The sequence below is a fragment of the Cyrtonyx montezumae genome, unplaced genomic scaffold (genome assembly GCF_038088225.1).
Source record: "Cyrtonyx montezumae isolate F1298 unplaced genomic scaffold, pur_monq_1.0 scaffold_3, whole genome shotgun sequence".
Lineage (NCBI taxonomy): Eukaryota > Metazoa > Chordata > Aves > Galliformes > Odontophoridae > Cyrtonyx > Cyrtonyx montezumae.
Window position 1 is genome coordinate 56,136,543 of NW_027072034.1, and position 22,914 is coordinate 56,159,456.

The following is a 22,914-nucleotide window of genomic DNA, read 5'->3' on the forward strand; positions in this document are numbered from 1 at the left end:
CAGTGAGATCAGTCTTAACATTTTTTTTTTAAATGTGCTTAGGTTTTTTGATAAATTGGGACCATGGTCACCCACTGAAAGTGAGAAATGACATATGAATTTATTTTTTATGATCTAGAATGAAAAGTTAAAGTGAGTTTTCCTCTGCATAAGAACTGCACGTACATCTAAATTATAATTCTGCAGTCTTAGAAAAACAAAGGACACCAACCAGTAATAATCTACCTGAACTTCAGCAAGACTTTTGACATGGTCCCCCACAATGTTCTTGCCACTAAAGTAGTGGGGTATATGTTTGCAGGTTGTACTGTTAAAAGGGTAAAGAAATGGCTGGATGGTCGTGTTCAAAGAGTTACAGTCAACAGCTCATTGTCCAGATGTAGACTAGTAACAAGTGGCATCTATTGAGGGTCCATACTGGGATCAATACTACTTAGTGTCTTCATGGATAGTGGGATTGAGTGCACCCTCTGCAAATTTGTGTGATGCAAAGCTACTCAGCTTATGTAGTTGATACTAAAGAGGGAAGGGATGCCATCTGGAGGGTCCTCGATGGGCTTGAGGAGTAGGCCCCATCATGAAGTTCAGCAGGTCAAGAGCAAGGTCCTGCATCTGAGTCAAGGCAGCTCTCAGTTTCAGTGTAAACCAGGTGATGAATGCATTGAGAACAGCTCTGAGAAGAAGGACTTGGGGGTTCTAGTAAATGAAAAGCTTGACACAAGCCAACAGGGTGCACTTAAAGCCCAGAAGGCCAATTGTATCTTGGGCTGCATCAGAAGATGGCTGACCAGAAGGACAAAGGAGATTGTCTCCCTCTACTCTGCCCTTGTGAGGTCCCACTCACAGCACTGCATTCAGCTCTGAGACCCTCAGAACAAAAGATACCTGGAGCTATTGAAGTGGGTCCATGTGGTCAGAGGACTGAGTACCACTCCTGCGAAGACAGGCTGAAGGTGACAGGCTCGTTCCATCAGGAGAAGAGAAGGCTCCGGGAGGGGATTGTTTATGATGCAACATAGTGATAGGACAAGGTGAAAGAAAGAGCCTTAATCTAAGAGATGATTGATTTAGATTAGATATTAGGGAGGAATTCTTTACTCAGAAGGCAGTGAGGCACTGGCACGGACTGCCCAGAAAAGCTGTGGATGCTTCATCCCTGGCTCTATTCTGGGCCAGGTTGGATGGAGCTTTGGGCAACCTGGTCTAATGGAAAGTGTCCCTGACCATGGCAGGGGGGTTGGAACCAGGTCTTCATGGTCCCTTCCAACTCAAAACATTCTATGATGCTATGGTGCTTATTTTATTTTGCATAAGGAGAATAGAAACATGTTGACAGTTGAGAAGTTGACCTACTGAAGCAGTGGGTGACACTAGACTCTTTCTCATGTGTTTCAGAGCAGAGATGTAACCTTATCCATGAACCAAAACACACAGCTGTGAGACTTGTTACTGCATTTCCTACTAAGGCAAGCATTCTAGTGAATCTAATAGAATTTGTTTTGTTTTGCAACTTCTTATTTCCCCCATATAGTATGTGCAGGTTTGGTCCAAAGCTATGTGTACTCTGTTTTTGTTCCAAACTTCAAGTGATAAAACTAGAAGTTCCACACATGGGATAAGGACAGACCTAATGCTGAACTTTTTGGCACTAACATTGAGGGTGCATGTATCTGGCATGAGCCTGTAATCTGGCATGTGCCTATACTGTTCAATAATATACTGTTCAATAAAATTGTTTACATTTTCCTACCAGAAGACTTAGATAAAAATCAAAGTAAGGTTAGGATTTTTTTCAATGTTGCTGTTAATTAATCAGTGTTAATTTTTTTTATTATTTTTTGTTTAACACAGCCTGATAGTATTTTTAATGTCATTGATTCTTGTTTATTTAAAACAACTTGTGAAAAATTGTACTATAACTGTTTGTACATAAAGGGACACTATCAAGAGAAAGGTTGTGTGCTATAAATATACTTAGCTGTATTAAAAATACTTGATATGAATCAATGAATAAATAAAGCATGAATGGACTCGCAACAGTTGAGCTCGTTACACGTGAAAATACCTATTAAAGGCATTTTCCTAAATGGCTGTGAAGGTGCCAGAAAAACAGGCCTGAATTCTGTGGCTGGAGCTCATTTTCATGTTGCTTTTTCCCTGATCCAGAATAAAGGACTTGATCTGTTTTTTCCCTTCTGTTTTTTCAGTGATACATGGTACCTTTTGATGATCCACGCTTTTCACTACCGCAGCATCTTTAATTAAAGCGTGTACGTAAAAGCAGGAGAAAAAAACAAACCCAATGTTTTTACAGAATACATACGACATACACATCTTAAAGCTTATTCTTGACAGTGTCCCTTTTTCTAAAGCAGGAAAACAGAATCACTTGTAGTATTTGGGTGTGAGGAAATAGTCGGATGCAGTTTCTAGAAGCTGGAGGTATCCAATATATTTGCTATAGAATTTTCCAATTCGTTACACAGAAATCACTTGTCATTTTAAAGTGTTATGGAGGTAAGACAAAAGAAGCTGTTTTTCTAATCCTGTATACCTTACAGTCATTGTATATCAATTCGATACACCAGTATTGGATTGTAATTAAGAATGGGTTTTTACTTTTTTAGGACAGAGACTTAATAGCTTAGGGTAACTTTTTCTTTAACGCAATGTAAATCCATTGCCGCTTTGTACAACTTTTTCTACTGTATGTTTTCTTTACTTAGATCTTGACTAAGAAATGTTGGCGTCCAATAAACTTACACTTTCTTTTGAATTTTTGTGTTTTCTACTGGAATCTTTTGGCAAATTGTGATGTTACTGTGCATACCATTGTGTCTGTGGGATGAGAATTTTGTTTACGAAAGAGCTTCTTTTGATCTGTTTGTTGAAAGTAAATGATAGCTTTCACACTACTGAAATAGTGGCTCTTTGTTTTAGTAAGTTCCCTTGCAAATGTTTTACTGTAAAATACTAGAAAACCAACTGCTCTAGAAAGTGATAAATGCTTGAGCAGAGCTCACATTCTGCTTTCTCTTCAGTCAGTGATTACAGTAGGATTTGTTGGAAGCAAGGTGACGTCAGCTCAGTCTCTTTCATCTGTGACTGAGTTGGACCAGATATTTGAACATGCTCCGGCAGGAATATTTATGGCATTTCGCAGTGCTGTCATCATAAGCAGTTTTCCTTCATGTACTTCCTTCTCCAAAAACCTGTGGATGAGAGTACAATATGTAGATTCTTGTGATCCAGAAAATTATATTTTGGGAGGACAGCGTTTACTAGGTTTCTCTTCAAAGTAGCTGAGACCTATCTTTGAGAACTTTTAGGGCTGTTTTCTGAATTTTCTCCAATCAACATCTTCTGTCCTTTTACTGTTTTCCATTTGTGGACTGACGGATTTAAATTACATTTCATAAGAGGAGCCATGGTCTCAAAAGAGTTAAACTTCAATCTGTTTCACAAAAATCAGTGGCAAGGTAGTAAAGAAGAGCCTTCATGGGAAGGGTGAGATTTGCAGTGAGAGCATGTGCCTACACTTACCTGATTTGTGGTACCTATGTGGTCTTGGGGGTTGGGAGGGGCAGTGGGTAAAGTGGAATGCTTAGAAAGAGCTGAAGTACGGAGTCCACCAAATACTCAAAATGAAGGGTTGAAAGGACTCTCTAAGGTCAAGAGGATTTCTGCCTTTGATAATCCTCAGATCTCTGTGAAAACAGAGACAAAGAGCTGCTGGCCTGGTCCTCCACAGAGCACCATCCTGTGTGTCAGAAACTAAGTGAGCTGTGGAAAGAGTGGGGAGGGCTGTTGTTTGACCCAGACAGAGGTAAGTCACTGGGTGCTTGGCTCCCTCTTTCTTCTTTCTGCATGAGGAACTAACCTCCAGGGTTTATTTGGATCCAGTCAAGATCTACGCACTGTTCCCCCTCTGTTACTCCTACAGAGTGGACTAACATCTGCTTAAATGTTTCACAGAAGTTGTCTGCTCTGGAGACCATAGAACCTCTATTTGACATGAAAGTCAAGAAGAAATCCAAAATGATAAGAGGTTACTGATAATGACATGAACTTTGTTCTTGTTTCCAGGTACAACAACAGATAACCTCGTGGTTACATTTTGGTCTAATTCCAACTGTGTGCTTCTAAGAATTGCTCTGCAGACATAACCAGCAACTTTTTCTTACTACTCATAGGATGTTTCCAGTTATCACCTTTTTCTAATTCCCACTGGATTCATTTTAGTCTTAAACCCGCATGGCTAATGTTTCTGTTTCCAGTTCTGAAATGCTCTGGCAATAGAAAATTTCAAGGCTTTGGCTGCAATGAAGCAACACATGCAACTCTCATTTCCTCTCTTGTTTGCATGTGCTGAAGGAGTACATGGAAAGCAAAGCTTCCTTCTATTTTTGACATTGTCTTTGCAATTTTAATACAACCCTGAACAATTTCTTAATTGTGTCATCCAGAACCTAGGGTAGATACAGCTCTTCAGTGTCATGGAGCTTTGGCTGCATTCCTTAGTTTGAGCTGATACTTGAGGGCACAGGCTCTTACCTAGCTACATACCAGTGTACATCAAGTGAAAAGTGCTTGAAGCTAATGAACTTCTTTAATACAAAGCAGTGCTGAGGCAGTATGGTCTGGTGGGATTACTAGCATCCAGAGCTGCTTCTGGAAGGAAGTGACCATGCTGAAGTTTGCAGACACCACAGGTGTGTGTCCATAGGAACAAAGGGCAGTGTGCAGGAAAAGGTGGAAGAGAGAAGCATGACGACAGCAGATCATGAGTTGCAGGAGGGAGTGCACTGTGGACCTAGTGAAAACAAGAAAGTGGCTTCTGTTCTAAGGTGTCATTTGTGAATATTGCTCTTTGGCTCCTGCCTTTTCCTTATATCCGTAATGAACAGCTAGGAGTCCCTAGGGATTGACACCTCCTAACCCTTTCTGGTTGATAAGAAACTGCATTTATTCCTCTAAGCTATGAAGCCCATTAAAGAGCTTAGGGAAGAAAGACTTTCCCAAAGATTGTATAATAGTACTTCCCCTACAGTATTGCATTGGAGGAAGTCTGGGTCCTTTTAGAACAAGCATTGAAATCTACACACCCTGAGGACATCACCAGGCACAGCAACTATACCTGTGGACATGCATTAGCAGTTTCTCTAACTCACCACCTGTGCCTCTGGTCCTAAAAAGATGGGGATCTAAAAGCAGAGGGGGATGTACAGAATAGTAAACACAGTTCTGCTGGCCACCATCCACCTTTCTCCTTTCAGAGGTGGCTAGTCCTTGCCTTCAAGCACACACTTGGTCTGTGGGGCACCCTGTGTGGAGTCCAGTTAGTGTCAGGGCAGTTACCACTGCTCTAGGAGGATAATTGCTAATAGTAATAATCACTTTTGAAATTGGGTAGCTTTTTGGGAAGTATAATACAGCTCAGAAGGCTCAAGAGGAGAATTATCTTAGTTTTTTGGAGACCGTCTTACCATCTATTACGTGCCTCTAACGCTGTATGGGCACTAGGAGGAGCCAGAAACTTAAGACTGCAACATCATATCTACGAGCAGAGCCCCACACAAACACACAAACACACATGACCCTCTCTCTATAGATGTATGTCTGTACATAAAAGTGTGAACATGTTTAAAACTGGCTCTGTTGTGTGACAATTGTTGAGTTTGAAGAAAATCCATTGTTTGGTCAAATACGTTATATTTAGACTTTCATCTGAATGCTGTCTTCTTTGGTGCTTTTTCCACAAAGCAAAACGTTTTCTGTTCAGGTGTCACCTGGGAGTGGAGAGATTAAGTAAGTGCACCTCCAGATTCTTCAGTCTTTATCCCTCGCTGGGACTGTCAAGGCAGATGCCAGTTTACCTCAGTGGTTTCTGCAATGCACACAGTTGTCTGAGAAAATACAAGGGGATGAGTTATAGTTTAACACCTGTTATGATAATGTATAGCCAATATGCTTGCACACGAAGTGAGCTCATGAATGAAAAGAGATTTTTTCTTTTCCCTTAGAACCACAGACTATCCTGAGCTGGAAGGGGATCCGTAAGGATCACTGAGACCAACTCCTGTCTCCATACCCCAAAATCCGACCATATGCATAAAGAGCGGTGCCGAAAAGCATTTTATACTCCGATCCCTCACCTTTGCCTATGTTATTCACGGGGGCATCCTCACACACAAGCGTTGTGCAGCTGAGGTCACGCATCGCCTCCTGTGAGGCAGCTCACGGCACTGCAAGCGAGCACAGCCATCCCACCGACGGAGCCGGAGCTTGCCGGCCTCCAGTACTACTGCCGCTCTCTGGTGGATAGAATGTAACTGGCTCCAGCAGACGAAAATGCAGCGGAGAATAAAAGGCTGACGTCATGTTTCCGCTTCTAAAAGCTCACCGTGCTTTCACAGGATCATAGTCGTTAAGGTTGGAAAGACCAGTAAGGTCATCTCGTCCAACAGCTGTTGCGTAGTAAAGATCTTTTTGAAGGGTCAACTTAATAGGAAAACAATACCCTCAGGAATACCTTTTCTTCTGCTGCATCTCCCGGTACAAACAGTAAGAGAAAGGAATGGCAAATTGATCAAATTGAGTGATTGCGTATCACTGGTACAGACTATTTACCCACATACTGGACAATAGGAAGATGCAATCCCACAAAGAAAAGTGGTTATAACATGATACAATTATACTTGTATGAGTAATGGAGGAAATACAAGCAGGACAGCGCCATCATTTCTGGTTTTGTGCTGTTTTTTTTTTTCCACGCATCCAGGCCTAACCACACCTCAGCCTCCACAGAATAGATAGAATTATATGAGTTGGAAGGCTGGCATAAAGGCCACCTGGTGCAACTACCCTGTAATGAACAGGGACACCTACAGCTACATCAGAGCCCTGCCCAGCCTGGCCTTGTTTGTCTCAGGGATGGGGCATCCACCACCTCTCTGGGCAACCTGTGCCAGTGCCAACCACCTTGACTGTAAAAGACCTTTTTCCTTACATCCAACCTAAATCTCCCCTCTTTCAGTTTGAAACCATTTCCCATTGTCCCATCACCATTCTTCAAGTGTGAATGGCTTTCAAAGAAAGAACAAATATCCAAAGTGTACCAAGTTGGTTCTGTCGTGGGCTTTATAGTTTTGCTTTATATCTGAATACATACATTGAAAAAAATTATGTTTGGTCCAAATTAAACATTGTGACCAATTTGTTTTGAAACTTACCCAATTTGCTAACAGTTACATTTAATGGGCCATTGTTTTTTTTTCAAGATTTTTATTTTTGGGACTATACCTGTATATTAATAACACACGTAATAACAAATCTACAAAAGCAATTTCCTGATTAAATGAAAAACTCAGCTCCTGGCAGTATGCCTTCTTAAGCACTTAGGAGATGTGGGCATTTGGGCAAAGAAGAACTAAATGACCTAAATGAAGTCTTCCTACTGACGTCACTGTAGAAATATTACATTTTTTGTCAGCAGAGATTGGTAAGCATCAGTAGATAGCAGATAGATCAGATATCTCCTGATCTCACAAAAGAACCAAAAATAAGAATAATGAGTCAAACTGAAGTTCTAATGATGTCACCATCTCAGAGCCCTTCTGTATGGAGCATGACTCCTTTCTTAAGAAGAGGATGTTCTCTGCAGGTCAAGAGGTGTGAGGAACTGTTCCCAGTCTACAGCTAGTCCCGTGCTAGCCATGCCTCCATGCTAGCTCTTAGCTATTAAAGCTTGTTTAGTGGCACCTCCTTTAGTTGCGGACTACTGACCATCTTCCAGAAAGGCTTCCCTTGGCATCCCACCCCGTCCTTGTCCCAGCCCTTGGCACAACCATCACTCTTCTGCAGAGAGCTGTCAAAAAGCAGGGGACATATCTGGTATGTCAAGTTGTGCGAGACAAAATGGGTTGAACATGCCACATCTCACCTTGAAGAAAACAGTCTGGAGGGCAGGTCAAGATGAAGGAGATCATCTAGCTTTAGGATGGTACCTCTCCTTGCCCACAACCCTTGAGCAGACTTGCTAGGGTCAGCAGGTAGGAGGAATGCCTGTCACCAGTCTCTGGCACAGCTGGTAGGAGTATGGGAGAGAGGTTGAAATGCTGCATGTGAAGGGAATGATGGTCCCCTTTATATGGACCGAGCAGCCTAACAAGAAGTGACATCTCATGAGTGAAAATGGACATGTCTGTCTCTCCCAGTGGAGCCTGGGCAATGTGCAAGTTTGCTAAATAAGCTCCTCTTACACTTGGACTGTCCTGACAAAACCCTTGCCCTTCACGTTAGACTGCAAGGGGAGCCTCATACAAATCTTTTATTTCTTACGTCCATGTAAAAACTCTAGAGCTCAGAGACAGAGAATCAGTGGATTTTTGAACTTTTTCTTTCCGTGTGTGTGACAGTTGTGTAAGTGATCATTTTAGTTGCAGTAATTGAGCCTACTGTTTTGGTGGTTTTTTATTGTTTTTGTTTGTGTTTTTGTGAGTGTGTTTGGTTTTTTGTTGTTGCTCTTTGGTTTGGATTGTGGGTTGGGTTTTGTTTGTTGTTGTTGTTCTACTTAAAGATTTAAAAATGAGATTGATGAAAAAACAAATATCTCATCTGTCCTTTGCTTACATCTGCACCACAGGACTCAGGGTCACCTTCCAGGTCCTCCATCTGAGTGCACACTTTGCTGTGTCCCAGTCTAAGGCAGGGCAGGACCCTGGCATTTGCCATTCTTAACTTTTCCTCGTGCCAGCCCCTAACAACTGTTTCATCCACCTGCAACAGATCAGGAAATTTTAAACAAATAATCAAGGTTCCTCATTCTGTCTGCAGGAGGAAAAGGGCATCTCTGGAAAGCCAGATGCACGATGAATCCAGCAGGTGAGATATTTATAGTTGCTCATCTGCCTATGGTAACTCTACAAGAAACCTGTTCCAGGTACGTGGTTTTCTTCTCGTATTTCTAACACAGTAAGTGAATTCATACCTCAAAATCTGGACATGTGAGGGAACTGTGATGAATGAATATGTTTATAACTCTCTTGTTCAGAATCCTTGGAAGATCGGGAAAGGCTCTGCACCAGAGAACAGTAGGCATGGAACAGGCTGCCCAGAGCAGTGGGCACGGCCCCAAGTGCTGGAGTTCAGGGGGCATCTGGACACAGGGTTTGAGTTTTGGGTGGTGCTATGTAGAACCAGGAGCTGGATTCCATGACCCTAGTGGGTTCCTTCCAGCTCAGAATATTCTGTGATTCTATGATCAACTCTGTATCATTCTTACTTGCTTCATATTATTTCCAGCTTGTTTTGACATCGTCACTAACAAAGATATGTACTTGCTAATTAAAAGGAAAGCTGGGATTTGGGAAATACAAGGCTTGATTAATAGACAGCCTGATAGCAAGTCAGAATCACAGTTCCCAGCTTCAAAGTACAACTAATTACTTCACTAATTGCATCCCCAAAGCTATACTTTGATGGGTATGATTCTAGATGCTCAGAGAGGGCTATTTGGAGTTCACCAGTATATGGAAAAGGAAAGTAATTCAATATTAGCTACTGCATAACTTTAATATGGTTTCAAAGTAAAAATGTTTTATTTATAGTAACAAGATAGGATCTGGAAAATATCTTATATTAGAAGATGAAGCCAGGGTTTCAGAGCTGGAGCACAGGGGGCTGACCCTGAGCATCAGGCAGCACTGCTGTGCTGCGTGAGTGACAGGCTGCCCAGAGGCTGTGGAGTCTCCTCCTCGGAGACCTTCAAAACCCAACGGGACGTGGGCACCCTGCTCTGGGCGTTTCTGCTGGAGCTGGGGTTGGGCCAGGTGGACCCAGAGAGCCCTCCCAGCCTCAGCCGTGCGGTGCTTCGGTACTGTACTCCCGTTTTCTTCCCGCCTTTGCTTCTAGCTGAGAATCTCCTCGAAAACGCCGAGCAAACGAGCACTTGTCGTCAGGTCTGCGCGCCCTCTCCACTTCTGCACCCCGACGCCCACGGGCAGGTGAAGCCATTCCCGACGGCACTCGGCCAGCTCCGGGCCGGGCCCCTGCCTCCCTCTCCCGCCCGGCGGCGGCGTGGGCGGGGGCTGAGCGCGGCGGGGGCGGCGCGGCGCTGGGGCGCGTCCCCGTGCTGCCCGCCGGACTCGGCTGCCGGCTGGGCCCTGCGCGGGCTGCGGCTGCCGGGGCGGGGGGCTCCCATTATGGTCAGGCATGGCGGGGCCGGCGGGCGGGCTGGCCGAGTTGCGCTGGTACGCGCTGGTCGCCCTGTTCGTGGCCGCGTTGGCCACGCTGGCCGTTTACCTGGTGCAGTACGTGCTGCTGGCCCTGCGGCGGCGGAGGAGGAGGCGGCGTTCCCCGCAGCAGCCCCCGGCGGCGGCGGCGGCGCGGGACGAGCTGCTGGAAGAGGGCGGCTCGGCGCTGGCCTGGGCGCTGTCGCTGGGCAGCTGGCGGCGGCAGTGGCGGCGGGCCTGGGTGGCGGCGCTGCGCGGCGAGGCGGCGGCGCGGGCGGTGAGTGCGGGGCCGCAGGTGAGGCGGGAGGGGGGAGCGTGGGAGCGGCCCCTCGGGGCGTCTGTGTGGGGAGCGCCGCTCTAGGTCTGATGGAGCCCGCGGCCACGGAGGGAAGGCTGGGGCGGGCGGGAGGGAGAGCTGGGTAGCGCGTGTGTGAGAGATAAGGAGAGCAGCGCAGCCCGGCCCGCGACCGCCCTTGGCTGCGGGCGGGAGGATCGGCGTGGCACCGCTCTCCACTCGAGTGGCTTTGCCATGGCCTAAGGCGGCTGTGTGGCTTGTGCGCTTTGTGCCCTCGCAGCTCAGAAAACCAACCGTGTCCTGGGCTGCATCCAAAGAAGCGTAGCCAGCAGGGTGAGGGAGGTGATGCTGCCTCTGATCTGTGAGGATCACCTGGAGTACTGTGTCCAGATGGGGGGTCCTCAGTACGGGAGAGACGTGGACCTGTTGGAATACATCCAGATGAGGGCCCCAAAAATGATCCGAAGGATGGAACTCCTCCCCTACGAGAAGAGGCTGAGAGAGCTGTGGCTGATCAGCGTGGAGAAGAAAAGGCTCTGGGAGAGCTGAGAGTGACCTTTCAGTATCTTCAGTAAGGAAGAAGAGCACTCTTTAGCTGAGTCTGTTATGATAGGACAAGGGGAGATAGTTTCAAACTGAAAGAATGGAGATTTAGATTGGACATAAGGAAATGGTTTTTTTACAGTGTGTTGAGGCACTGGCACAGGTTGCACGGGGAGGTGGTGGAAGCCCCATCCCTGGAGACACTCAATCTGGACAGGGTTCTGAGCACCCTGATATAGCCATTAGGTGTCTGTTCACTGAAAGAGCAGTTGGACCAGATGGTCTTTATGTGCCCCTTCCAATTCATACAATTCTATGTGTTCTGTGAAGGCTTAGGTGCAGTTGGGCCTAGATGTGAGCCCTAAGTGCAGGTTTTTATGCTCTCCCTTGTGTTTTCATCCCTCGTCTCCAAGGGTTCACCACCTGACAGTGCTCCTCTTTTCTTCCCTAGGACTCACAGCTGCTGACCTTTGAGGAAGATGACCCAGCAGAACCTCTGGAGCTCACAGTTAAACAAGTTGTTAGTGTGGTGAAGTCTGTTCAAGAGAAGGTAAACTTCATCTTCATTGTGCTTCAAGGGTACTTTTAGTAGGAAATGCTGATAGTCATACAAAAAGCATTGGGAGTTTTATTCGTCAGTACCCAGGCTGGTGACGATTGGTTACAGACTGCCTCAAAGGGACTTCTTTGCTTTAGTTAACTTCTTGTGCAAGCTGTGAGCTGAGTGCTGCAGGGCTTCTGCCAAGTGAACAACAGCCAGCGCTGTGCCAAGCTGATTGAAATACCTCCATGTCCTCCTACAGCCATTGTGGTTCCCAGACCTGTTGAAGTTGGTCAGGGATTCATGCAGAAGGAAATGCCCTGGGGCAGAAAGTCCTGCATGCCTCCTGCTGTGCCGTGTCTGAGGCAGGCCTGCCTTGTGGCTCACAACCAGACAGGGTTAGTGGGGCAGGTGTGAAGTCTTCCAGGTGACTCCTGAAGAGGATTTGTCTCATCCTTCCACTCCCACCTGCACAGCGCTTATTGGGAAGTGGGTTTTCCCATGCCAAGTGTGGGCAATATTAGAATAAGGTGGGATGTAGCTCTTGCATCCATGTACAAATGCACTTAGAGGAAAGGAATATATGTGTGCTTGTTGGCACTGATAGTTCCTGTGTTTCCATCCTGGTTACAATAACTATTAGCTAGTGACTGTTTGCTGAGTTTTAGGCCCCTGAGCCCGTTGAACCCATTACTTTTCTTCTAGTTCTGCTTCTTTACTTTGGTTTGCACGTTTCATTTAGATGTTAAGCAGCTCTGCTATGATTCCTTTGAAAATTATGCATGCTTATCTGTCTGATACCCAACTTACAGTCACACCCTGATTGGTGGCAGCTGGGGATTGCCGACATGTAAAGCTCTTTGTGCACTTGTTCTGCTTTTATTTTTTTTTGTTGCTTTTTTTTCCCCCAGTGTTTCCCTTTCATACCAGTGCTCCCTGCCCCAGTGGCACTCTCCAGTCCGTGAAGCCTGGTGCTGCTGTGGCAAAGCTGTAGTAGCGTGGGTGGCAGGAGCTGGGCAGCACTGGCTGTGGTGTGGCTGGGCTCTTGCTCTCCTCTCCTGGGGGCTTTGTGGCCTGGCACCCTCCCTCTTGCCTTATCTGACCTTGGATTGAGCCATTTTGGTATGTTAATCAAGCTGTTAGTATTACAGCCAGCAATCTGATGTGGTTTCGCAGCAGCTTAAATCAATATAAGCACATTTAAAAACGTATTGGATTAAGAGAGTTTTGCTTACGTAATTGGGTGGTTTTGAATTCCCCCCAAACCTGTTTCCATAATCTTGTGCACAGCTGCTGGAAAAAAGTTCTCTGAATGATTCCTATTCCTTTAGTTAAGGCACAGCTGAATAATTTATTTCTTTTTCAGTATATAATGGCCTCAGAGTGGCATTCTGATGCATACCCATCTCCAAGCATCCCAGGAGTTCTCTCATAGGCTCGCTGTCCCTCCTACATGCTCCTTGGGGGTAATACTTAGCGTCCAAAGTGTTTCATATTTTTCTTCTTTTCTGCGCTTCAACCCTTAATCTCTGCAAGTATTACCTGAAAAAGCTAAATGAAACTGAAATATCCCTTAGCAGCTTGTCTGGACACAATCATCTTTACATGCATGTTGGCCCTGCCCATGGCAGTGGGTTGGAGCTGGATCATCTTTAAGGTCCCTTCCAACCCAATCTGTTCTCTGATTCTGTCATCCTATGTTGGTGGTTCATGATTGGTATGGCTGGCTCTGGACATGGCTAGTGACAGCGTGCTGCTTGCTTACCAATGTTGTACCATCCCTTAGAGCTCTGCACATGCCCGTGCCATCGTCTTGACACAGGACTGTTGTCCTGTATCTGGTGAGCGGTGTCATGCCTGGCACACCCACACCGATCTGACAGAGGATTGTCAGTCTGCTGTAATTCTGCATTGCCACTGACAGCCTTATTTATGTCTGGGGCACACAGTGACACGTGTGGCCCTTAGGTGTGTACAGCTGTGTTTATGCTGAAGGAGCTGGAGGCTGTAGAACTGGTATGCATTCTGGAGTGTGCCAATGCAGACATGGTGGGGGAGCTGCTGGGTGTGAACTTGGCAGGTGGCACTGCCATCATGACAGAGCTCCTCTGTCAGGAAGGTGGCACCACACTGCCCCTGGACAGAACCTATGCTTGGTTGTATTCTTAGCTCCAGGTTTGGGCCAGAGCCTAAATATGTAGGATGGAGTGGGCTGTTTTCATTGTGTGGAGCTGGCTGTTCTGTTTCAATAAAGTAAACATTTGCAATATTTTCAGCTATTTCTGCCAACCTTTCCGTTACCAGAATCTATTTCCAGAAGCTTTGAACTTCCCAGCAGCAATAAAAGGCAACAGAGGAGATGTTGGGAGCTTGGCACGGAGGAGTTTGGACAGAGCAAACTCGTCTGTTTCCTGACTGTTAAGCTGCAGCAGAAATCTTCCTCCTGCTTCGTGCTTAAACAAAGAGGGGAAGAAGCCCTCTGAGTGCCCACAGTTTGCTTTTCCTTCGATAAGCAGTAGTAGAAGCTGCTGCACAAGGCGTGGCTGTCCTGCAGCACAACGGGCAAGAGCAGATAGTAAAGCTTTGTGTCAGTTTTTCTATTGTGAATTCTACGGGGGCAAATGGTGTGAGGCCTCATTTTCAGACAGGTTATGCAGCATGCCCAAAAAGGCCTCATTCAGCTGTGTGCCTTTGCTGCTTTGTTCCCATCCAGCACTGCGCTGGGGTGCAGAGCCTCCCAGCTCCCCTCGTTTCAAAGCCTGTGAGGACATTGCAGTGCAGTGGCTGCTTTCCTTTCCAGGATAGTGTGCTTTCTCATAATGAATGCTTCAGCACTGACTGGGATTCATCTCCACTTATGTATGTGTGTTTATCTCTGACTGGTTTTGGTGGATTGCACTGCATTGCCCTATCACGTGCAGTCTGTGTTGTCCAGTAACTCCTTTTGCTTAGAAAGCTGTCCCAGGGATTTGCTGCTTTAATGATTGTGTTAGGTTTTTTAAAAAGCCTAAGTGGAATCATGGCTTGTGCAGCTTTTTCATTTATTTATATTTTTTCCTTCCTGTACTAGCATGATCCTTTATCTTGAATGTATTCACTTTTTCCCCTGGTGCTCGCTGTCTGTGAGTATATCACAAGGGAGTTACATTTCCTTCCAGCCTTTGTTTGGCTCAGCTAAAGAAGTTGTTCCTCAGGTCTCCTTTCTCGTTGCTGACTTGCCAGGCCCTCCTGTGTGTCCCTCTCTGCAGCTGCTCGGGTTGTATTCATTCTTCTTGAATGTGATGGCTAAAGTAGCAACAGTGCTACAGTGAAGTCTCACAGTGTGTTGAGATGACTGCCTTGCTGATCTCCCTGACAGTGCTTTCTCAAAGACTTTGAGGATGCTTTCCCGTGTGACCTGCTGTCGGGAACCTGCTCTAGCAGGGGCTGGTCTAGATGAGACCAAGATCCCTTCCAATCCCTACAACGCTGAGGTTCTGACCTGTCTCTCCCTTGGCTGCTTCACACTGTTGTTGACTTCCCGTGTGCAGGTCCTGGCTTTTTCTTAGAGATATACTGTTCCTATAGAGGGGAGTTCTTGTTATTTCTGGCATATACACTTTGTATTTTGGGTTGCATTTCTTTTCTAGTCTTCAAGGTTTTCAGCTTTCTTTCCTCACTTTTTTCAGACCTCCTACTGTTGAATTTTGGAAACAGGCATTACAATTAAAATAGGCAAGAAAACATAGTGGATCTAACCTACTTTGGAATTGAGTATCTTGTCAAAGGGAGGTATCTGTGCTGGAATTTGTTTGTTTCAGTGGTGGTAATTACTGGTTTGGGCTCTGTCAGACAGCCTGCTGCAGATGCATGTGGTCCTCCTTCTAGGCTTTCGCCACATCCGCCAGCCTGGTTCAGGTGTCAGTGGTAACCCAGTGACCCAGTGACACCATGTACTTTATCTCACTCCTGTTGGCACAGTCATTGTAGGGCAAGCTGGCTGACTTCTTGCATTTTACTGTCTTCATTTGTCTCGGTGTCTTCATCTATGCTGTCTTCTAAGCTCTTTGCAAAGAATGCATGTCAATGAGGCCAAAGTACCAAGTCTCGTTCTGCTACTTGTTTTCCCGCTTCTTGAATATAAGGTACTGTTTCTAGTCCTCCCACCATCTGGTGCTCACTTGGCTTGGTAGGCTCACTGAAAATTCTCCCTCTCCTATCTGCTTGTACAGACAGAACCACAGAATTGCAGGGGTTGGAAGGGACATCCACAGATCATCTAGTCCAATCCCCTGCCAAAGCAGCTCCCTAGATCAGGTTGCACAAGTAGACATCCAGGAGGGTCTTGAGTAGTTGCTTTTTTTCCTTCCCTTTTCTCCATTTCTTTGAATTTGCATGTTTGTCAGTCGCAAAAGAACAACTAAATTCACTTGGTTTATCTGATATTGTTTTTCTTCTGTTGCTTACATGGGTAACTCTTTCTTCTGTCCCCCCTAACTTCACCTCAGTGCTTATCATCATCTTGAAGAACTGCCCCGAATTTGTCTCATGCTTGCAGGCATGCTTACTTTCATGCTGGCTTCTAAAAATCTGTTTCAAGTTGTGCTGAGTTAGACACTGCCTTCCCTCTTCCCTTCTCGATAATTGTCTGTGTTGTGTGATAAACTACTTAGGCCAAGAGGGAACTGTATGGAAGCTACAGAAAGCCCCTTAAGAAGCCAATGCATAGGCTCAGGTAGCCAAAGCAGGTGATACAATTATTGTTTTGAATAGCTGAGTGAAATAGTTGTGAAAAGACAGAAGTTTCTGACAAGAAAATTTTCTTATGGAGTGGTTATACTTTGAGGACACAAATTTATCCATGCGACCATTGACAAGAGAAACTTCCTGTGCCAGAAAAGGACCTCCTCTTTTTCACAGTAATACTCCAGAAAAATAATATTAAAAAAAATAAAGGAAATTGTGGAACTCCCAAATCTTATAGCATCCTGATCCCTGCAGCTTTTACTCTGCAGTTGCCTCATGGTATGCTCACTTTCTCATGCAGACCTTAAGTTTGTATTAATATTTTATTACTTACATGCTAATGATAGGTATTTTGCAAACTCAGGTAACTCAACGTCTGGAAACAAAATGTAGTAAAGCTGATTTCTGTTAAAAAGGCAAATGAGTTGATAATGCTGGGAGTTTTAGATACCCATGTGATGCAGTTGGGCTTGGGGAAGGTGGAGGACTTCCTCTGTTGGGCTCTTAAGAACTTCCTTCTGAAGTCGCAGCCATTCACTGTCCCCTTTGCCATAGAAGGGACTCTACTGTCCTGCACAGAGAAATGAGGGAGGAAGACTGATGTGGACGAATAACAGAAAGGCTGTGCACAAAGAGAAAGTTGTTTTATGCTAAGGGTGGTGAGACACTGGCACAGGTTGCCCAGAGAGGTGGTGGATGCCCCATCCCTGGAGACACCCAAGGTCTGGCTGGATGAAGCTCTAAGCAACCTGATGAAGCTGTGGGTGTCCCTGTTCACTGCAGGGGGGTTGGACCAGATGTCCTTTAAGGGCCCCTTTCAACTCAAATGATTCAATGAAGGCATGAATCTGTGTAGCGCTACTTCCAAAAGTGAAACATCTTAACCCTGTGTGACAAGCAGAGGTATTCTGGTTCTTCTTGAACTGAATTGGTTTTTGCCGCCACTTCAGGGAGAAGAGAAAATGAAATCTTTCAGCTCTGTCCAGAGGAACTGTGAAATCAAGATGTAGAGAGGGGAGGGCAGAGCAAGGGGACAGATCTCAGCAGTTGTGAGGACACATGTCCAGACACTTCAGTTTCTTAGAAAAATATTTGTCTTTCTCCAACTATAATGCTTTTCCAGTCGTATTCTTTCTTGAAGTTTACCTGGAACAGTTCTTTTAGGATAATTGCATGAACAGTTTTAGAGGAAAGCCAGAATCATAGAATCACCAAGGCTGGAAAAACCCTACAAAATCATCCAGTCCAACCATTCCATCTGCCTGTCACCGATAGTTCTTGCTAAACTACGTCCCTCAACACAACATCTAAATGTTCCTTGAACACCCTAAATGTTCCTTGAACACCAAACCTCTGCAGGGTGTAAGGTCCCAAAAGTGCACAGAGAGACTCCTTGCTGGTAGTGGGATGCCCATGTATGGGGAGATGTTGTAGGGAGAAGGCACCTCAGTTTCGCTGGTGGGGGAGTCCTGGTCGTGTGCTGCTGCTTCACTTTATTCTGTTTGTGTAGAAGCTACTACCTTGCCTATCTACAAGACAGCAAAGTGATGTGTGAACTCTCTGGGAGTGCAGTTAGCCAGCCACAGCTGCTGTGCATTGGTGCAAGGGCTTCATTTTGGAGGAAAGTTTGTCACAGAAACTACAGGTTTTCTAGCTTCCATTGAAAATGAAAGGTGGATGATGAGGTGTCCCTTGCATGGAATATTGGGTAAGAGATAAAAAAGATAAATGAAGTCAAAGGGCAGCTTACCAGTTCAGATGCCTCTGTTTTCTCCTAAATGTTTATCCTCTCTCTTTCTCTCCTCTTTCACCCGGAAAAGGGTGCTTTGCCTGACCCTCTCCTCTTGTGCTAGCAAATGCTTTTTGTCTATTAATTAGAGTTTCAGAGGATACAAATGAGCTGGGGTTTGTTGGTGACTGCTCTTCACCTGCTCTGAGACAAAGAATCTGAGGAAGCATGTTGGATGGGGCTGTGGGGGAAGAGGAGCACTGCACAGGGAACCTCAGTGTTTTTCCTCCTGGTACTGTTCAGGGAGGGGCGTACAAATGGCCTACATATTTCTGCTGAGGTCTATCAAAAGCATCTGCTACTTTAAAGAAACGTCGCTTTAGAAGGAAAGTGGCAGTTGCAGACTCTCTGTTTTCATCTTTTTCTTGAAAATAAACACATCTTGAGAGAAAAGGTAGAACATGAGCACATCTGCCAACCCTCTTGCCAGGCTTCTGTTGTTTGTTTTTAAAGCAGTAATTGCCTGTTTACCTGGTAACCCTGCCTTTTAGACCTCCTGAAATTCCAGCCATGTGGCTCTACATCACGTGTGCAGCAGGTCCAACTTGTTCCAAATGCACTGAGCTTCCCATGCATGTGTGGATCGGATGCATATGGGTGGTGAAGCACTGTGCTTAGGGTATACAAGCACCAGTGTTTTTTGCATCAGACCTGTCCTTTTCCCTCTCTCTGTGCTCTAAAAAGGTGGAAGAACCTGTCTATTTTTGCTGTGCTGAAGGAAAAGCCATGTCAGACTGTCCTCATTGTGAATGAATTGTATTCTGTATTTTGGCTCAATTACAAATAAAATGAGCGTTCAAGCTTTTTAGTTATTAACTAACTTCTGCTGTGTCCTAATTGTGGCTTCTTATGTTGATTATGTGGGATTAAGGAACATAAATCAACTTAGAGGGAATTTAGCTTTTGGGAAGGAGGAGAGGTGAAGGCAGATTTCTTCACCTCCCAACTATGGTTTGCAGAAGATGCACCTTCTGCAACTCTTGTTGCTCATAGGTATGGCTGCGTTTGTTATTTGTCAAATCCACTTGCTCCTTTGTAATTTCTGCCTTCACAGATGTGCTCTGAAGCCCTCTGGTGCCTTTTACAGTGTATAGAGTCCTGGGAGATGGACTGTTTTTAAGGAGAGACTGATAAGGATCTTTCAGAGGGTACCTGACTCATACTGATGCCTTCAATTTCCAATCCAGTGCATATAAGCAAAGCGATAAGTGCACAAATATAATTTACTGGCATTTGCAGAGTTTCTGTCAAACAGATCTTGCAGCAGATTGTCTGCGCGTTGCATTAACATGGTTAACTTTGCCTGAATCCCTCTATGAAATGTTTAACTCACTTCTTCAGTGGTGGAGCTGTGGGTACAGCAACGGGCTGGTGTCTTCAGCCAGCAAGGCTGTTAGCAAAGTGAACATCTCTCTCTGGCTTAATGCATGATTTCTGACTTCTGTACCTGGGCCTTTCCTCTGCTGCCAGGTGCCTTCTGCATGTTCTTTGATTTTTGAGCAGCTCTGCAACCCTAGTTGGCCTGTGAGGAGAGGGACGAGAGAAACACTATATACTCAGTGTGATAACAAGTTAAATTACTGCTTGTAAAGCTGAAGGTGTGTATGTATGTAAGCATATAGCAGTCAAGTAGCAAATAAGCTTGTCCCAAACATTTAGCTTCACCACCAAATTTCAGTGCTCTCCTTTTGGTTTGGTCAAAGACTGGAATAAATTTCTGAAGGCTTCTGCCCATCCCCACCCCACTGGAATTACTCAGTCAATATCTTCTCCAGAAACAACAGCAATTTGACCAAATTTCTCATTTGTAGGATACCACTAGAACGAATCTTGTGCAGTTCATTTTTACCAGCTAAATGTTTGGTAAAACCAGCTATCCTGAAATAGGATGCTTGGTTTGCATTAGGGAAGGAAGGAGAAAAAACTTGCTTATAAAGTTACCAAACATTCTTCTGAAAACTAAATTTTAACTAATTTAAACTAAATTTAAACTAATTAAATTAAATTTAAACTAATTCTTCCCTTCCTTTTTTCCTCCTCTTTAATTTCTGTAGGTGGTTTCTTGTAATGTTGTGGGAGATTCCATTACATTTGTTGTCAGTGTCTCAAGTTCTTCACCCACAGCTGCGGAAAGTCGGTCATACAGTGTGAAATTGTCTCCACTTCACTTGCAGGTAAAGCCTCTTAAGTGTTATTTTCTCTTTTTCCTTTAGTTACATCTCATCCCACAGCTCAAATGAAAGGTCTGAAAGGTTGTGTTGGGTTTTCACTTGGTATTTGCAGAATGCATACAAGCTTGTGTTATTTCCAGTGAAACATTTAATAATGTTACAGTTCTGCCTTCTGCTTTAGGAAGGCTGTGGATAAGTAAATAAATCTTTCAATAGACTGCTACAATGTCTAGAACAGCAGTACCCTTTTTGACTGGCATGCACCCTCACTTGGTATTTAGTTTGCTTTCTCACACTGTCACTTGGATGAATACCAACTCAGAAACTGGTATTTTTACTTTAGTGAGCCTAAGTCTGGAGCTTGACTTAAAATTTCCTTACAGAACACATTCCAATAACTGCTTTCCTATCCACAGCTTCACCTCTACGTGAAAGACAAAGGAGATGATGTCAAAGTGGAGTGGCTCCTCGTTAATGTCGATGAAATCAACTTTGAAATCCAGCCAATAGTGCAGGAGGTCAGTCAGTAAGTTTTATTTGTTGTAGTGAAGGTTCTAATGTCAAGGTGCAGTTCAGACTGGAAGAGGACTTAAGTTCTGTCAAACCTTGCTGCTGCTGCTCCCCTGGTAGTCACTCTGTCCCTCTGCTCAAGGTGTCCAAAAGCATCTCTCCAGTGCAAAACCCAATGCAGTGCATTAGATTAGCAGTAACAGTAGCTTGAGCTAAGATATCGGATGATGCAGGAACAACTGAAGCAAAAATGCCTGTTCCTTTCTGCTGACTGCATTTAGCAGTGGAATGGGACAGTTACTTATTGGCAGTGGGTTCTTAAACTGCTTCAGGGAGACTTGCCATTGCTCATCCATCAAAATCCTACATCTCTGAAATCAAAAAGCATCTCCGAAGATTACTGAGGCATTGAAGATAAATCTGTATTTGACAGACAAGTGACCTGGCAAACATTTTTGACCAAATTCAAAGGTGTGAAAAATGTGTTACTAAAAGCCTTAAGAGTGCTTCTCATATAAAGAAACAGTTGTAATGATGTTCCCATCAAAGCCATTTTCCTTGCCTTAACTTAATTAGTTTTGGAATCTGGTAGGACTCATTTAGATACAGCTCTAAAAAAATATAAGTTTTTAAAGCAATGATAAGTTATTTAGAGATATATTGAGGCTTTTTCAACTGCATGTTATCTTCATATGTAAATTCTGGTTCATTGTTTGTTGTGCTTTCTTTTATTAAGACATTTCCTGAAAGAGTGAGCACACGCTTGCTTTATGTGAGGTTGGTTTCCTGACTGAAGGTCTTGCTAAAGACTACATTTACAGCATCACAGAATGGTTGAGGTAGGAAGAGCCCTTCTGGGTTCATCTAGCCAACCCCGGCTCTGGCAAGGACACTCAGAGCAGGGTGCCCAAGACCACCTCCAGGGTACTTCTGGAGAGCTACAGTGAGGAGCTTCTCTAATCTCTCTGGGCAGCCTGTGCCAGTGCTCTGTCACCTTCATAATAAATACCTTTTTCCTTATGTCTGTTTGTAACTGCCTGTGCTTCAGTTTGAGACTGCTGCCTCTCGTTGCTGGACGCCACTGAGAAGCATCAGGAGCCATCCTCTTGAGAGCATCGTTGATAAGATCCCCTTGTCCTTTTCTTCTCCAGGCCCAGCTCCGTGTGCTTCTCCTTGCAGATGAGATAAACCAATTCCTTCATCACTTCAGTACCCCTTTGCTGGACTCTCTCCAGTATGTCTGTCTCTCTGTTGTACTGGCAAGCCCAGAACTGGACCCAGTATTCTAGGTGAAGCTTCAGCAGTGTAGAGTAGATAGGAAGGATCACCTCCCTTGACCTACTGGCAGTGCTGTTTGTAATTCACCTCAGGATACTGTTGCCCTTCTTGATCACAGGGGTTTACTGCTGGCTTGTGATCAGCTTGTCCACCAAGTCCTTCTTTGCAGAACGCCTTCCCGTAAGCTCAGCCCCCAGTACTAGCTGTGATAGATTCATAGATTCATTAGGTTGGAAAGGACCTACAAGATCATCTAGTCCACCCATCCTCCTATCACCATCCCTACCCACTGAACTACTAAATCAAATCCCTTAGCACCTCATCTAAACGCTTCTTGAACAGCGCTAGGGACGGTGCCTCAACCACCTCCCTAGGCAGGCCATTCCAGTGCCTGACCACTCTTTCAGAGAAAACATTTTTCCTCAGGTCTAATCTAAATCTTCCCTGGCGCAACTTGTGGCCGTTCCCTCTCGTCCTGTCATTATTTATCAGGGAGAAGAGGCCCACCCCCTCCTCACCACAACCTCCCTTCAGGAAGTGGTAGAGTGCAATAAGGTCTCCTCTGAGCCTCCTCTTCTCCAGACTAAATGATAAGGCTGCTGCTGAAGACCTGTAGCTGAGTGACAGAATCATAAAAATTTATTACCATAGTTTTTGTACACAGAAATATTAAGCTTATAACTGGGGACAGGCAGGTCTTCTGAAGTGTATTGTAATGCTTTAATTAAAACGTGATATAATTACACTGTGTGTGCAACTGACCTACACGTGTTGGAGTGGTGTGCTGATTGTCCACTTACTGAGCAAGCAGTGAGTATTCACTGACACGT

General features: G+C 44.9%; 1 protein-coding gene across 1 annotated transcript in view; it reads left to right on the forward strand.

Moving 5' to 3' along the window:
• The first annotated feature begins 10,081 nt into the window (after positions 1-10,081).
• C2CD2 (C2 calcium dependent domain containing 2) overlaps positions 10,082-22,914 on the forward strand; it is a 33,344-nt gene continuing 20,511 nt past the window's right edge. The window contains exons 1-4 of the mRNA XM_065741657.1: positions 10,082-10,509; positions 11,522-11,620; positions 20,180-20,299; positions 20,713-20,814. Coding sequence (XP_065597729.1) covers positions 10,213-10,509; positions 11,522-11,620; positions 20,180-20,299; positions 20,713-20,814 — 618 coding nt within the window. The 5' untranslated portion in view covers positions 10,082-10,212. The remainder of the gene's footprint in view (positions 10,510-11,521; positions 11,621-20,179; positions 20,300-20,712; positions 20,815-22,914) is intronic.